The sequence below is a fragment of the Balaenoptera acutorostrata genome, chromosome 5 (genome assembly GCF_949987535.1).
Source record: "Balaenoptera acutorostrata chromosome 5, mBalAcu1.1, whole genome shotgun sequence".
Taxonomy (NCBI): domain Eukaryota; kingdom Metazoa; phylum Chordata; class Mammalia; order Artiodactyla; family Balaenopteridae; genus Balaenoptera; species Balaenoptera acutorostrata.
Genome location: NC_080068.1, coordinates 35834542 through 35850999, shown reverse-complemented (window position 1 = coordinate 35850999; position 16458 = coordinate 35834542). Strand labels below are relative to the sequence as shown.

At 41.1% G+C, this 16458-nt stretch overlaps 1 protein-coding gene across 1 annotated transcript in view; it reads left to right on the top strand.

Annotated features, from left to right (window-relative positions):
* Nucleotides 1–12724, top strand: part of RNF175 (ring finger protein 175) — a 64387-nt gene extending 51663 nt beyond the window's left edge. Inside the window, 4 exon segments of the mRNA XM_057546300.1 lie at nt 1397–1530; nt 4564–4665; nt 10940–10946; nt 12605–12724. Of these exon segments, the coding sequence (XP_057402283.1) occupies nt 1397–1530; nt 4564–4665; nt 10940–10946; nt 12605–12724 (363 nt within the window).
* Nucleotides 12725–16458: the final 3734 nt, after the last annotated feature.

Here is a 16458-nt window from a genome sequence, read left to right as displayed (position 1 = left end):
TCAGACTTCCCAGCCCCAAGTCTTTAAAATGAGTCTCTCTCTCCCTCTCCCTCCCTCCCTCCCCTCCCTCCTTCCATCTCTCCCTCCCTCTCTCTCTCTCTCTCTCTCTTTCTCTCTCTCTCCACACACACACACTCATGCATATCCTATCAGTTCCATTTCTCTGGAGAACGCTGACTAATGCAGAGGTGGAGCATAACTTATAACTTCCCACTCCTTAAGTGTGGGCTGCTCATGGTGATGATGATTTCCTTCCAAAGAGTACAGTATAAAAAGAAGTAAAAGGACGAGTAGCTTTATAGTGGAGAAATTTGACAACCACTACCTCAAGCTAGGTGATCAAGATCAACATCAACAGTGACGTCATGTTGACTGCATGTACCCTTGTTACAGTGTGGTAAGAATCGCACTTCACCTCTGTTATCTTCCTCCCGAAAACCATAACCCCAGCGTAATCAAGAGAATAAACATCAGCTAAATTCCAATTGAAGGACATTCTACAAAATACCTGCCTCCAAAACTGTCAAAGTCAGAAAAAAACCAAAGTCTGAGAAACTGCCAAAGCCAAGAGGAGCCTAAGGAGACACGATAATTAATGGTATCCTAGGTGGGGTTTTGAAACAAAATAAGGACATTAGGGGAAAACCAAGTAATCTGAATAAAGTATAAACTTTATTTCATAATAATGTATCAATGTTGGCTCATTAATTGTGACACATGTACCATACTAATGTAAGATGTTACTCATAGGGGAAACTTGGTATGGGAAATCTGTACTATCTTCGTATCTTTAAGTTTAAAGCTATTATAAAATAAATATTTTATTTTTAAAAAAGCTTCTGAGACATTCTAATGTGCTGCCAATGTTGAGAATCACTCCTCATCCGCAGCCCTGGGGAGACGCAGTGCCTTAAATTAGGGTTCTGGATGCATTGCCTTCTAATGGGATTAGTCTGTGTGCTCCGTATAATCACTTGGGATTATATTAAAATTTTAATTATATTAAAATTAATTAAAAGGTACATAGATGCCTGGGTTTACTCCAGATCTATGAATCAGAGTCTCCAGGAAAATAAAGGAGAGGATCAGGCTCTGGGTGAGCTTAAAAAGCTTCCCATGTGAGTCTGAACTTACAGCTCTAGATAAAAACTGTTCCTCTCAAAGGATTCCTTGGTGGGGAGGTTAGGTAGTTATAATTAGCGATGTGCTTTGGGTCCATTTGGGGTTCAGTGGGGTTTTGCCTAGAAATATTTACCCTACAGTAGCATTGTCCCTATGGGAAAAAGTGTTTCAAGTTCTAAACCAACAGAGAAACAGTAAAGACTATGTTCCCAAGCCTGGCAGTGGCTTCCCTGTGTTCCAAGAATGGTGGTGCTCTGTGCCTTTCCCCCAACAGTTCTACAGAGTCAGTGGGATGCCCACCAGGAGCTTGTCAGACAACATCTGTGCCATCTGTGGGCAGAAGATCATCGTGGTGCTCGATGAAGAAGAACCAATTGAAAACACCTACCAGCTTTCGTGCAAGCATGTGTATCCTTTTCATGGGAGACCCTTTGGTCTTCATTAAGCCAGTGCCAGGAGGCAATTTTCAGATAATCTGTGTCGGGCATGGGAGATAGCCAGTCAGGGAAGACTGTCTCATCACTTCCCTCCTCCTTCCTCTCCTCCCCTTACCCCCACCCTCTGCCTTGCTTAACGCTCATCCCCAAACCCCAAGCCTTTATCCTCCCACCCATCTTCTTTTTGAGACTTTCTGGCAATCCCTGCTGAATAATGAACTGCTCTTAATTAGCAGGAGGTGAACCTCCTCCTCCTCCAGTAATTTCTTTTTTAAAAAGGAATCTTCATGCCACACAGACAGGAGGGCTGCAGCATCTGTGCAGACGCTGGCTGGGAAAGCTGGCGAAGCTATAAGCGAACAGGTAGCCAAGAAGGACAAGAGAGAGAAAGGGTTGGGGAGTGAAAAACAGAGTGAAGTTTCAGGTGCAGGGAGGAACTCAGGACTCTCCAGGTGGAGCCCGTGTCTGAGTCTCACAGGAACAAGAACGACAAAGTGGTGTTCTTTGCCTGGAAATAATCCTTAGGAACCTGCTTGTGTCAACAGTGGTGATGGGGGAAGCCAAGTATCAGCTTTGGTCTTGAAAAGAGGATAACGTCACAGGCAGCAGGACACCTTAAGTTACACAAGGAGGGACCAAAACGTGAGTACCCAATTCTTGGACTATTTGGTTCCTCTGCCTATGGGCTGTACCCCAAGTCGCTATCTACTGGCTGAGGGATCTTTAGGTATTAGGGACCAGACCAGCCTGGGCCTGGAAACCAGCATCCTCTGGGACTCCAGTAACCATGAGGAAGATCTTCATGTGCTGAAAGATGCTGAGGTCAAGAGCCCAGCAGCCTGCCCTGCCTGAGCAAGTAACTCTGGATACCAGAGTTATGTTTGCATTGGCCAACAATCAGTATTTTAATTATTTTCTTAAGAGAGGGAAAAAAAGGCATCATTTATCTTTATTTTATAGTACAATATCAATTTTATAATATTGTTATGCACTCAGTCAGTTCAAAGCTCTGGCATTATGAGGTGGTTAAACCATCTGTCTTTTGCCTCTGAAGCCCACCTAACTCAATCAGTAATACCCTAGATGTGCAGCACTCATGATTTGATTCTGTTTAATCTGGACAGATTCCATTTATTCAATCCTGAGAGTCAAAAACTGGACCAAATTCATCTGAAATGTATTATTCCAACTTTTAAGTCTTAACATTTTAAGGTGAGAAACATAAAGATACCCCATGTGGAAGTCTATGTGGTTTCTCAGTGTGATACCTTTCCCAAAAAACTATCATTCTTAGTAGAAATTTTCCAAGTCTGGTCCTAGTTTTAAATATGATTTACTTTTCAAATGTTGGAACAGAGCCCCTTCTGCCATTTGCAAGGGAAGTATTTTCTCTCTCTTCACCTTTAAAAGCCCTTAGGGATTGTTGTACATGTGTGCATATGTAATCGAAAATGTAGTCACCTTTAAATTTGCTTTTCAGGGAGTATTATTAATGGCCCATTTTAGCATGAGTCATATTAACAAGGAGTGGGCAAACCGGAATCATATTAACAAGGGGGCGGGGATCTGAGTCTTGCTCTGCGGCAATTCTACCATTGTGGAAGCTTTGCAGACGAGATTTTGAAGATGAAAGAGAATATTAAAGAGGAGATGGACATTTCGATGCTGGCTCGATGACCCCTGAATGCCATACCTATCTGGAAGAAGGGGCTGTACTCCAGCCCTTTTGAATGAAGAGCTGTATGGGCTGTGATTCAGAATCTTTGTTATAATACACTGTATGTTAACCCAAGCACGTTGCAAACGTGACCCCAACGCCAAGAACATAAAAGAGTGGGAACTCTTAGTTGTACACAGATCTAATATTGAGGAATCATCTACATGGCCTTCACTTGCCTCCACCTTCATACCCTCCGTCTGTTAGAGAAGGAACATAATTGTTGTTCACACAGGTGTGTAGCAGGCCAGGCAGCACATTGTGTGATCTTGATCCAGAAAGCTACACTGGGGTCAACAACTGTAGAAATAAATCAACATGATGGATCTCATTATAGTTAATCATTTTACCCAAATCTATAAGCTGTGGAACCTGGGGGAAATATATTTGCAAAAGTAATCGGTTTTGAATGATTCATTCAAATATTTGTTCAATAAGTAGGCATTTAGGCACTGCTTAAGGTGCTGAGCACAGAGATGGATGAGTCATGGTCCCACAGGTAACATATTGCCCGGAGAGAAATGTAAATACACAGAAAGTCATGACACAGAGTGACTTGTGCTCTGTAAGACTCCGTCCCTGGTGCTGCAGGAAAACATACAGTTCACTGGCAACTTTGGGGCCAAAGGGTCAAACTTTCTGGACAAGGGGATGTGTACAACTGAATCTGTAAATGCCTAGAGTTTTAGATGTTCATTATAGGTTTATATTCTATTAAAAAATAACTGGCCCTTTATCAGTAATAAAAAGTTGAGAAAAAACTTATGAAGCTAACAGAAATATTTGTACAAATTCTTGACCACAAATAATTTAAACTTGTCTAGTGCCTAAGACAAGTCTGGTTACATACATAGTAGGTAGTGAGTAGGTGCACAAAAAGCCGAATGGAGAGATTCTACGGTAAACACAGAAAACTGCATGATAAGCGAGACAGAGAAATACAATGATATGTATACGTAAGACATTCCTGTAAAAAACCATGTCCACATTCTTTATCTAATTTAATCACAAGGATCGAGTGTGGTAAGAACAGGTAAGGCCAAGAAGATCAGTAAATTCCTCAGGGTCATAAGCTATTGCAGCTCTGACTCCAGGCTCCTCTGGGACTTGGTGGTTCCCTTGTCCTGCAGAATCTCCCTAAGAGAGTGATGGACACAACTGAGTCATAACCGAGAGCCATTCCCACCTCCACCACTCCACCCTACAGGTGGGATCACTTCCATTACATCATCATGAAGCAGACCTTGACCTTTAATATCCAGAAGCTTCCCTAACAAGATCCCTAAGCTTTCATGAATTCTGCAACCGAGGTTGGTGTATTGTTGGTAAAAAGCAGACGTACCCTTACTGCAAAGAGAAGGTCGATTTGAAGAGGATGATCAATAACCCGTATCCTTTTTTATAAAGTTATGAAATATTATCTTAAATGTTTTTCTGGTGATGTATTCTTTAATCTAAACTTTCCTTATCTTCATTATAGGTACAGCAGAAAACATTCTGTTCTCCCTAACCACCTATTTCAAAACAACTTTCTGGTTTCTTTTCTCCCCTGTGCTTACGTTACTATTCTAGTTAGGAAGTTAAATGCCAAAAAAGATACATTCTACTCTTTATATTCCACATATTCCACTATTAGGGCTTTAGTGGAAATGTGATGGGACATTGCATAAGATAGGTGAATATATGGAAGGATTAGATAGGTAGGTAGATAGATAGATAGATGATAGATAGATAGATAGATAGATAGATAGATAGATAGATAGATAGATAGATAGATAGATATAGACAGATAGATAATAGATAGATAGGCAAACAGATAGATGATAGGTAACGGGTGGATGGGACGAGTGGGTGGGGAGACAAATAGATTAGAATTGAAATTTTAAAGGCCCCAGATGTGAGCTAGAATAGAAAAGTATTTTTAAGGTGTACCAAATTGTATTATTTCCAGACACGAGTTGGGGTTTTTCCCCTGAATTTTGGCTTTTTTAATTCCTTGCTACAGCTCATCTTTTCTTAGGCTAACCTAAGTAATAATAATATTGAAAGGAGTGAAGACCTACTACAGATTTGCTCAGCAAATGGCAGCAAAAGGATTTTTATAGACAGCAGGGATCCCTAACTGAATAAACCCAAATCTCCTTAAGGTCACAGGAAGGGAATGTCCCCATCCAGAGCTGACTACAAAGACTTAGCCCTCAACCCCCCACTGGCGCAAGACCAGAGTGTATATCTTCCAGGGGTGTAAATGGAACTAAAACATATCCCTCCTTAAGCAGAAGAGCACTGAGGGGATGGTTTCTGCCTGCCAAGTACTCGCTCTTCTCCTAAGTGACAGCCTTACTGTTCCTTCTGAGTTCCAGTCACCTGCATTCACAGTGCTAAAGGAGACCCCCACCCTGCTCCCTGCCCTGCCGACTCTTCAAACCCTAAGTGTTTAGTTTGAACTGGCAGCTGTTGGCAGCAATGCCCCCATATCTGGGGACTGCAAACCAAGGAAGGACTTGCAAGCAGGGCAGTGGAGGAGGCAGCGTGCGTGGGCCCCTGGATCTCGGAGCCGCATGCCAACAACAGAGAGCACCCTCTGCGGCCACCAGCTCCCTTCCCAGGCCTGGCCTTCCTCGCAGAGTCCCTGCGAGGCAGGCACAGGCAAGGCTGAAGGCCTGTCATGCGCCTTCCTCTCCTCCACTCATCCTAACACGAGTCCAGAACAGCTTTTGGTTAATAACTTACTTGTGAAACTGCAGTACATAAATCTTTGTTATAAAATTGGTGATATGATCATAAATGTCACCTTAACAATCATTTAAATAACAAAGGACAATTGGTTTCTCTGAGAGAAAGAAATGGTCTTGAGAGAAGAAACTTTTGAATACTACCTGTACTCTTTTTTTTTTCCCTATGAGATACAGAACTTTATTTCTGAATGTAACATCCTAACAACAATCGTCATTCTTCTACAGCAGCTAAAGAAATACATGTACTCTTTATTGAGACTCAGTGTAAGATAAAAGCTACATGTGAAAACTCTGCCTTTCTGTGTGGAACATTGCTAACAGAGATACCGGGTATTAATTAAGTTCCCTTAGTACAATTTATCAAAGATACCAGGATAACGTATGTAGTATCTATGAACTAATGTTTTTCTTTGTAATATGCAATGAGTTCCCTCTGATGAGCTGACAGTTCTCCTGCCAGAGCTGTTTTTGCTCACTACGGTAGTTCCCATTATTCTTGGTTTTCCACTGTAACCATTCCCCTCTTCCCTCTTTTTTTTAGTATGTGACCATGGCCTTTAATTCTTGTTTGGGATTATGATATTTGGGGATTTTAAAGTGGATGGATTCGATTTATTTTTGGAAATTAAGTGTAGTGTAAATAACAATGAATATTTCTGCTACATGGCTGTAGGTAGAGCAACCTCCTTAATTGAGATTCAGCTCAGCGCGCATACACTTTTTTCTTTTTTTTTAAAAACATCTTTATTGGAGTATAACTGCTTTACAATGGTGTGTTACTTTCTGCTTTATAACAAAGTGAATCAGTTATACATATACATATATCCCCATATCTCCTAACTCTTGCATCTCCCTCCCTCCCACCCTCCCTATCCCACCCCTCTAGGTGGTCACAAAGCACCGAGCTGATCTCCCTGTGCTATGCGGCTGCTTCCCACTAGCTATCAGTTTTACGTTTGGCAGGGTATATATGTCCATGCCACTCTCTCACCCTGTCACATCTTACCCCTCCCCCTCCCCGTATCCTCAAGTCCATTCTCTAGTAGGTCTGCGTCTTTATTCCCGTCTTGCCACTAGGTTCTTCATGACCTTTTCTTTTTTTCCTTAGATTCCATATATATGTGTTAGCATACTGTACTTGTTTTTCTCTTTCTGACTTACTTCACTCTGTATGACAGACTCTAACTCCATCCACCTCACTACAAATACCTCCATTTCATTTCTTTTTATGGCTGAGTAATATTCCATTGTATGTATGTGCCACATCTTCATTATCCATTCATCCAATGATGGACACTTAGGTTGCTTCCATGTCCTGGCTACTGTAAATAGAGCTGCAATGAACATTTTGGCGCATGACTGTTTTTGAATTATGGTTTTCTCAGGGTATATGCCCAGTAGTGGGATTGCTGGGTCGTATGGTAGTTCTATTTTTGGTTTTTTAAGGAACCTCCATACTGTTCTCCATAGTGGCTGTATCAATTTACATTCCCACCAACAGTGCAACAGGGTTCCCTTTTCTCCACACCCTCTCCAGCATTTATTGTTTCTAGATTTGCTGATGATGGCCATTCTGACCAGTGTGAGATGATATCTCATTGTATCTCATTTGATTTGCATTTCTCTAATGATTAATGATGTTGAGCATTCTTTCATGTGTCTGTTGGCAATCTGTATATCTTCTTTGGAGAAATGTCTATTTAGGTCTTCTGCCCATTTTTGGATTGGGTTGTTTGTTTTTTTGTTATTGAGCTGCATGAGCTGCTTGTAAATCTTGGAGATTGATCCTTTGTCACTTGCTTCATTTGCAAATATTTTCTCCCATTCTGAGGGTTGTCTTTTGGTCTTGTTTATGGTTTCCTTTGCTGTGCAAAAGCTTTTAAGTTTCATTAGATCCGATTTGTTTATTTTTGTTTTTATTTCCAATTCTCTAGGAGCTGGTCAAAAAGGATCTTGCTGTGATTTATGTCATAGAGTGTTCTGCCTATGTTTTCCTCTAAGAGTTTGATAGTGTCTGGCCTTACACTTAGGTCTTTAATCCATTTGGAGTTTATTTTTGTGTATGGTGTCAGGGAGTGTTCTAATTTCATTCTTTTACATGTAGCTGTCCAGTTTTCCCAGCACCACTTATTGAAGAGGCTGTCTTTTCTCCACTGTATATTCTTGCCTCTTTAATCAAAGATAAGTTGACCATATGTGCGTGGGTTTATCTCTGGGTTTCTATCCTGTTCCATTGATCTATATTTCTGTTTTTGTGCCAGTACAATACTGTCTTGATTACTGTAGCTTTGTAGTCTAGTCTGAAGTGCAGGAGCCTGATTCCTCCAGCTCCGTTTTTCTTTCTCAAGATTGCTTTGACTCTTCGGGGTCTTTTGTGTTTCCATACAAATTGTGAAATTTTTTGTTCTAGTTCTGTGAAAAATGCCAGTGGTAGTTTGATAGGGATTTCATTGAATCTGTAGATTGCCTTGGGTAGTAGAGTCATTTTCACAATATTGATTCTTCCAATCCAAGAACATGGTATATCTCTCCATCTATTTGTATCATCTTTAATTTCTTTCATCAGTGTCTTATAATTTTCTGCATACAGGTCTTTTGTCTCCTTAGGTAGGTTTATTCCTAGATATTTTATTCTTTTTGTTGCAATGGTAAACGGGAGTGTTTTCTTAATTTCACTTTCAGATTTTTCATCATTAGTGTATAGGAATGCAAGAAATTTCTGTGCATTAATTTTGTATCCTTCTACTTTACCAAATTCATTGATTAGCTCTAGTAGTTTTCTGGTAGCATCTTTGGGGTTCTCTATGTATAGTATCATGTCATCTGCAAACAGTGACAGCTTTACTTCTTCTTTTCCAATTTAGATTCTTTTTATTTCTTTTTCTTCTCTGATTGCTGTGGCTAACACTTCCAAAACAATGTTGAATAATAGTGGTGAGAGTGGGCAACCTTGTCTTGTTCCTGATCTTAGTGGAAATGGTTTCAGTTTTTCACCATTGAGGACAATGTTGGCTGTGGGTTTGTCATATATGGTCTTTATTATGTTGAGGAAAGTTCCCTCTATGCCTACTTTCTGCAGGGCTTTTATCATAAATGGGTGTTGAATTTTGTCGAAAGCTTTCTCTGCATCTATTGAGATGATCATATGGTTTTTCTCCTTCAATTTGTTAATATGATGTATCATGTTGATTGATTTGCGTATACTGAAGAATCCTTGCATTCCTGGAATAAACCCCACTTGATCATGGTGTATGATCCTTTTAATGTGCTGTTGGATTCTGTTTGCTAGTATTTTGTTGAGGATTTTTGCATCTATGTTCATCAGTGATATTGGCCTGTAGTTTTCTTTCTTTGTGACATCTTTGTCTGGTTTTGGTATCAGGGTGATGGTGGCCTCGTAGAATGAGTTGGGGAGTGTTCCTCCCTCTGCAATATTGTGGAAGAGTTTGAGAAGGATAGGTGTTAGCTCTTCTCTAAATGTTTGATAGAATTTGCCTGTGAAGCCATCTGGTCCTGGGCTTTTGTTTGTTGGAAGATTTTTAATCACAGTTTCAATTTCAGTGCTTGTGATTGTTCTGTTCATATTTTCTATTTCTTCCTGGTTCAGTCTCGGAAGGGTGTGCATTTCTAAGAATTTGTCCGTTTCTTCCAGGTTGTCCATTTTATTGGCAGAGTGTTGCTTGTAGTAATCTCTCATGATCCTTTGTATTTCTGCAGTGTCAGTTGTTACTTCTCCTTTTTCATTTCTATTTCTATTGAATTGAGTCTTCTCCATTTTTTACTGATAAGTGTGTCTAATGGTTTATCAATTTTGTTTATCTTCTCAAGGAACCAGCTTTTAGTTTTATTGATCTTTGCTATCATTTCCTTCAATTCTTTTTCATTTATTTCTGATCTGATCTTTATGATTTCTTTCCTTCTGCTAACTTTGGGGTTTTTTTATTCTTCTTTCTCTAAGTGCTTTAGGTGTAAGATTAGGTTTTTTATTAGAGATGTTTCTTGTTTCTTAAGGTAGGGTTGTATTGCTATAAACTTCCCTCTTAGAACTGCTTTTCTGCATCCCATAGATTTGGGGTGGTTGTGTTTTCATTGTCATTTGTTTCTAGGTATTTTTTCATTTCCTCTTTGATTTGCAAGGCAAAGTTCCAGTGGTATTAACACCTGCTTCTTCCAATGTGTAGCTAGTAGTAAATCTTGTTTTGTAATTTGAAGGCATGTGTTAAGGCCAACAGGCAACCAAATTTCGCCTCGTCCGCCAGCCACAGTTGGGGACGCGGGGCAGAGGGCTAGAGAATTTTTAATTTCATTTATTGTGTTGTTCATCACTGTTTGTTTGCTCTTGAGTTTTTCTAGGTCCTTGTTAAACGTTTCTTGTATTTTCTCTGTTCTATTTCCAAGATTTTGGATCATCTTTACTATCATTACTCTGAATTCTTTTTCAGGCAGACTGCCTATTTCCTCTTCATTTGGTAGGTCTGGTGAGTTTTTACCTTGGTCCTTCATCTGCTGTGTGTTTTTCTGTCTTCTCATTTTGCTTAACTTACTGTGTTTGGGGTCTCCTTCTCACAGGCTGCAGGTTTGTAGTTCCCGTTGTTTTTGGTGTCTGCCCCCCGTGGCTAAGCTTGGTTCAGTGGATTGTGTAGGCTTCCTGGTGGAGGGGACTAGTGCCTTTGTTCTGGTGGATGAGGCTGGATCTTGTCTTTCTGGTTGGCAGGTCCATGTCTGGTGGTGTGTTTTGGGACGTCTATGGCCTTATTATAATTTTAGGCAGCCTCTCTGCTAATGGGTGTGGTTGTGTTCCTGTCTTGCTAGCTGTTTGGCATAGGGTGTCCAGCACTGTAGCTTGCTAGTTGTTGAGTGGAGCTGGGTCTTGGTGTTGAGATGGAGATCTCTGGGAGATTTTCTCCATTTGTTATTACATGAAGCTGGGAGGCCTCTTGTGGACGAATGTCCTGAACTTGGCTCTCGCACCTGGGAGGCACAGCCCTGATGCCTGGCTGGAGCACCAAGAGCCTGTCATCCACACAGCTCAGAATTAAAGGGAGAAAAAGAAAGAAAGAAAGAAAGAAAGAAAGAAGATAAAATAAAATAAAATTAAATTAAATTTAAGTTATTAAAATAAAAAATAATTATTAAAAAAAAATTTTAAGTAATAAAAAAAGAAAGAAAGAAGAGAGCAACCAAACCAAAAAACAAATCCACCAATGATAACAAGTGCTAAAACCTATACTAAAAAAAAAAAACAAAAACCAAAAACGACGGACAGACCGAACCCTGGGACAAATGGTAAAAGCAAAGCTATACAGACAAAATCACACACAGAAGCATATACATACACACTCACAAAAAGAGCAAAAGGGAAAAATATGTATATATCGTTGCTCCCAAAGTCCACCTCCTCAATTTGGGATGATTCGTTGTCTATTCAGGTATTCCACAGATGCAGGGTACCTCAAGTTGATTGTGGAGATTTAATCCGCTGCTCCTGAGGCTGCTGGGAGAAATTTCCCTTTCTCTTCTTTATTCGCACAGCTCCCGGGGTTCAGCTTTGGATTTGGCCCTGCCTCTGTGTGTAGTTCACCTGAGAGCGTCTGTTCTTCACTCAGACAGGACGGGGTTAAAGGAGCAGCTGCTTCGGGGGCTCTTGCTCACTCTGGCCGGGTGGAGGGAGGGGTAAGGAATGTGGGGCGAGCCTGCAGAGGCAGAGCCCAGCATGACGTTGCAACAGCCTGAGGCACGCCGTGCATTCTCCCGGGGAAGTTGTCCCTGGATCACGGGACCCTGGCAGTGGCGGGCTGCACATGCTCCCATGAGGGGTGGTGTGGATAGTGACCTGTGCTTGCACACAGGCTTCTTTGTGGCGGCAGCAGCAGCCTTAGCGTCCCATGCCCGTCTCTGGGGTCAACACTGATAGCCGCGACTCGCGCCCCTCTCTGGAGCCCCTTTAAGCAGCACTCTTAATCCCCTCTCCTCGCGCACCAGGAAACAAAGAGGCAAGAAAAAGTCTCTTGCCTCTTCCGCACCTCCAGACTTTTTCCCGGACTCCCTCCCGGCTAGCTGTGGCGCACTAGCCCCTTCAGTCTGTGTTCACACCGCCAACACCAGTCCTCTCCCTGCGATCCGACCGAAGCCCGAGCCTCAGCTCCCAGCCCCCGCCCGCCCCGGCGGGTGAGCAGACAAGCCTCTCGGGCTGGTGAGTGCTGGTCGGCACCAATCCTCTGTGCGGGAATCTCTCTGCTTTGCCCTCCGCACCCCGTTGCTGCGCTCTCCTCCGCGGCTCCGAAGCTTCCTCCCTCCGCCACCTGCCGTCTCCGCCCGCGAAGGGGCTTCCTAGTGTGTGGAGACCTTTCCTTCTTCACAGCTCCCTCCCACTGGTGCAGGTCCCGTCCCTATTCTTTTGTCTCAGTTTTTTCTTTTTTCTTTTACCCTACCCAGGTACGTGGGGAGTTTCTTGCCTTTTGGGAGGTCTGAGGTCTTCTGCCAGCATTCAGTAGGTGTTCTGTAGGAGTTGTTCCACATGTAGATGTATTTTTCATGTATTTGTGGGGAAGAAGGTGATCTCCATGTCTTATTCTTCCGCCATTTTGAAGCTCCTCCACACACACTTTTTATATGGGCAAATCCTGGACTGGCTTCGTTATCTGGTGGCCTGGCAACCCGTGGTGATAGGAATCGTCCAAGGCATTAATTATTCACTAGGGCTGGAATAGCATGGCACACCTACCCAAGAAACAATGTATTGCATGTTGAAATATTTTCTAATCCTTAATCCTACATTTAATATTGATATTCTTTTCTAATTTTAGAGATGACCCCAAGAATTTAGAGAACTGAGTAACAACTGGCACTTTGTGTGGAAAGAATTTAAAGAGAAGCTGAGCAATGGAATAAACAAATAAAGCATGTTTTGCATCCTTCCGATTACAATCATTTTGTAATCATCGCATCTGACACATTTGGTACAACCCACTGTGGACATCCCACCTCTACTTTGGCTTACAGTGATCTCATCTGAGGCGTGTTTCAGAGGTTTGCAAAGTACTCCTCATGTACAACGTTGAGTTACAACAAATACCTTCTTATCAGTTCAACATCTTCAAAGAAGTAGGCAGAGTTGTTAAATCTATAGTTTAAGGACAAAGTCTTTTCTGTTCTTTGTGCTTGTTACCACGTGGCAGCTTTGGCACCACAGAGCCCTTCTGTGTAGAGATCACTCCTGAAGCCTCTAGCACCAGTGTGTTGCAGCCCACTCAATGGGCCAGAGCTACGCTGGGTTTCCTGGGGCTTCCCCATGCACTCAGCCCACCCAAGGGCTGCACTAAAGGGAAAAGAAGCACTCTCTTCTTCTGTGACACTCTGTTCACACACACACACACACACACACACACACACACACACACACACAGTCAATCCATGGCCATACTCTGCTTTTATTTTCTTCACAGCACTTTCCAATACCTGAAATCATATCATAGACTCATTTGTTTACTGTTTGTCTTCACCTCCATGAAGACTGGGAATTTTATCTGTTTTGTTCCCTACTATCTTTCCAGCACTTGGAGCAGCACCTGGCACATAATAGGCACTCAATAAATATTTGCTGAACAATTGAATTAGTCAAGCAAGAAAGAAAAAATTAACAGAATTGGGAAGACCAGTCAGAACAAGTTAAACCAAGAATATGTTGAACTCCCCAAAATTAATTCATTTTAAGTTACTGGTCATTTGTTAAACAGCCAACACTGTCTACATCACACCAGACATCTATTCTGCAATACCTGAAGACATTACATTTGTATGAAGTAGAAAAGAAATAAATCTATTGTCAGAAACATTGGCAACGCATTGCAGCAACTTGGATGGACCTAGAAATTATCATACTGAGTGAAGTAAGTCAGAAACAGAAAGACAAATACCATATGATACCACTTATATGTGGAATCTAAAATATGACACAAATGAACTTATCTATGAAACAGAAACAGACTCACAGACATAGAGAACTGACTTGTGGTTGCCAGCGGGGAGGGAGAGTGGGGACAGGTTGGATTGGAAGTTTGGGTGAGCAGATACAAACTATTATATACAGAATGGATAAACAAGGTCCTACTGTACAGCACAGGGAACTATATTCAATATCCTGTGATAAACCATAATGGAAAAGAATATGAAAAAGAATGTATATATGTATAACTGAATCACTTTGCTGTACAGCAGAAAGTAACTCAACATTGTAAATCAACTATACTTCAATAAATTTTTTAAAAAATATCAGCAACATACTTAATGCTATACAAAATTCCATTGTAGCTGTAATGACAATAACTCACAGTAAGATTTCTACCGGTTGGTAATTTTCCTTCTTGAAACTGCTCAGTGCTTAAGTATTACAACTGGCTCATCATCCAGATTATTAGAAGGTTTAACTCTGCTTTATTTCTCTACTCAGCAAACATTTCAACAATTCAATATTTATTATGTACCAGGCATGTGCAAGGATTAAAGAGATAAATCAAGATTCTTGAACTTACAGGCTACAGACAAATAAAAGACCTCACAGCTGGATAAAGCACCAACTAAAAATTAGTTTTTCTTTTGTAGCAGAACCCTTAAATTCACCTCTGATGTATTTGCCATCCGCCTTTTATGGAGAGCTGAGTGAAGACCCTTTAGGACTCTGGGCAAATAAACCAGCATGTGTCTTCATGGAATTCTGAATGACCCTCAGAGTTCAGAAATGTTAGATAATTACTAAACAATATCAGAAAAAAATAAAGATGCTATTTCCTTTACACAGTTTAGGCATTTAAAATCTAATCTCAGGGGCTTCCCTGGTGGCGCAGTGGTTAAGAACCCGCTTGCCAACGCGGGGACACAGGTTTGAGCCCTGGTCTGGGAAGATCCCACATGCCGTGGAGCAACTAAACCCGTGTGCCACAACTACTGAGCCTGTGCTCTAGAGCCTGCGAACCACAACTACTGAGCTCACGCAACACGACTACTGAAGCCCATGTGCCTAGAGCCCGTGCTCCACAAAAAGAAGCCACTGCAATGGGAAGCCCACGCACCACAGTGAAGAGTAGCCCCCGCTTGCTGCAACGAGAGAAAGCCCGCACACAGCAATGAAGACCCAACGCAGCCAAAAAATAAATTAATTAATTTTAAATAAATTAATAAATTAAATCTAGTCTCAGTTTTGTGAAGTAATATGTATATACTACCCAGTTACCAGTGGTTATCTCAAGGTAAAGGGATAAGAGCTGATTCTTAATTTCTTTTATATGCTCGTTTCTTGTCCAAATTTTCTACAATTAAACATTTGCAATGAGAAAAATAGATTATTTTTAAAATATTATTTTAAATCTATCAATTAACTATCAAGCTTTTCTATTGCTGTTTAAATTATTGAAATTAAATCTACAGGTCAAGTCCACGTTAAATTTGTCCGGTTCTCGTGACAATTAACATTGTGCTTAATGTAGGAAGGAAATAGAGGACTAAAGCAAAAAGTCTATTTTGTGTTTGGTTTCTGTGGCATCTCAAGTCTCCTTCTCCTGAACTTGTCTATTTTTTTCTTAGGCTGGGTACTCCATTACACTCTCCCAGGAGTTTGTGTGAGACAGAAGAACCCACTGTTTGGGTTTCCCAAGGACTAAAGCCTGTCCTGCACTTAATGAACTTATTTCTTTGGGATAACTTTCTGCAAACTACAGAAAATATACCCTAGATCGCTGCTAGTACCCATAAGACAAAAACATTCATTTACAAACCATAATATGTAAGAGGAATTCCTTCTTGGAAAATAATAATAATAGCTAACACCTACCACAGGCACCTGTCACCCTGTGCGAGTACCCCATGGTACCCATTCTCATAGGGTTGGTCCTCATCCAGGGGCGCATGCCAGTGCTTTACTGATATTACTGCACATTGACATCTACATCAGACCCTAAGATGTATTTACTATTATCCCTATCTTAAGGACAGGAAAACATTTGGGGTCAGATTGAGTTGCCCAAAGATACATGAGTACTAACCCAGGTCCTTCTGATTCCAGACCCCAACTAACCACACAGACCCAGTTCTGGCTGAGGACTGAGCAAGGTCACTTCCTTTCACATGTGGTTCCCAGCTTAAGAAGTGAGTTGCATGAAGTCCATAAATAGCTCCTCACTTTTAAATTTAATGCATTCACTTAATGTCTTATTATCTAGATTCTAAAAATTAACATATGGAAGTAGTATCTATCTTTTAAATTATTGTGTAACAAATATTTCTGAGTCATTGTGAAGAACCTCTATGTCTATACTTGCTTAAAAATCTATTTAGCTCATACGTACTTTTATAATGTTTCAGAAAAGAGAAAAAAACAGACACAAGACTTTTCGAAGAAGGAAAAATCAACATGATGCAGGGGAAGTGGACTAGAAGATGAGGCTGAAAG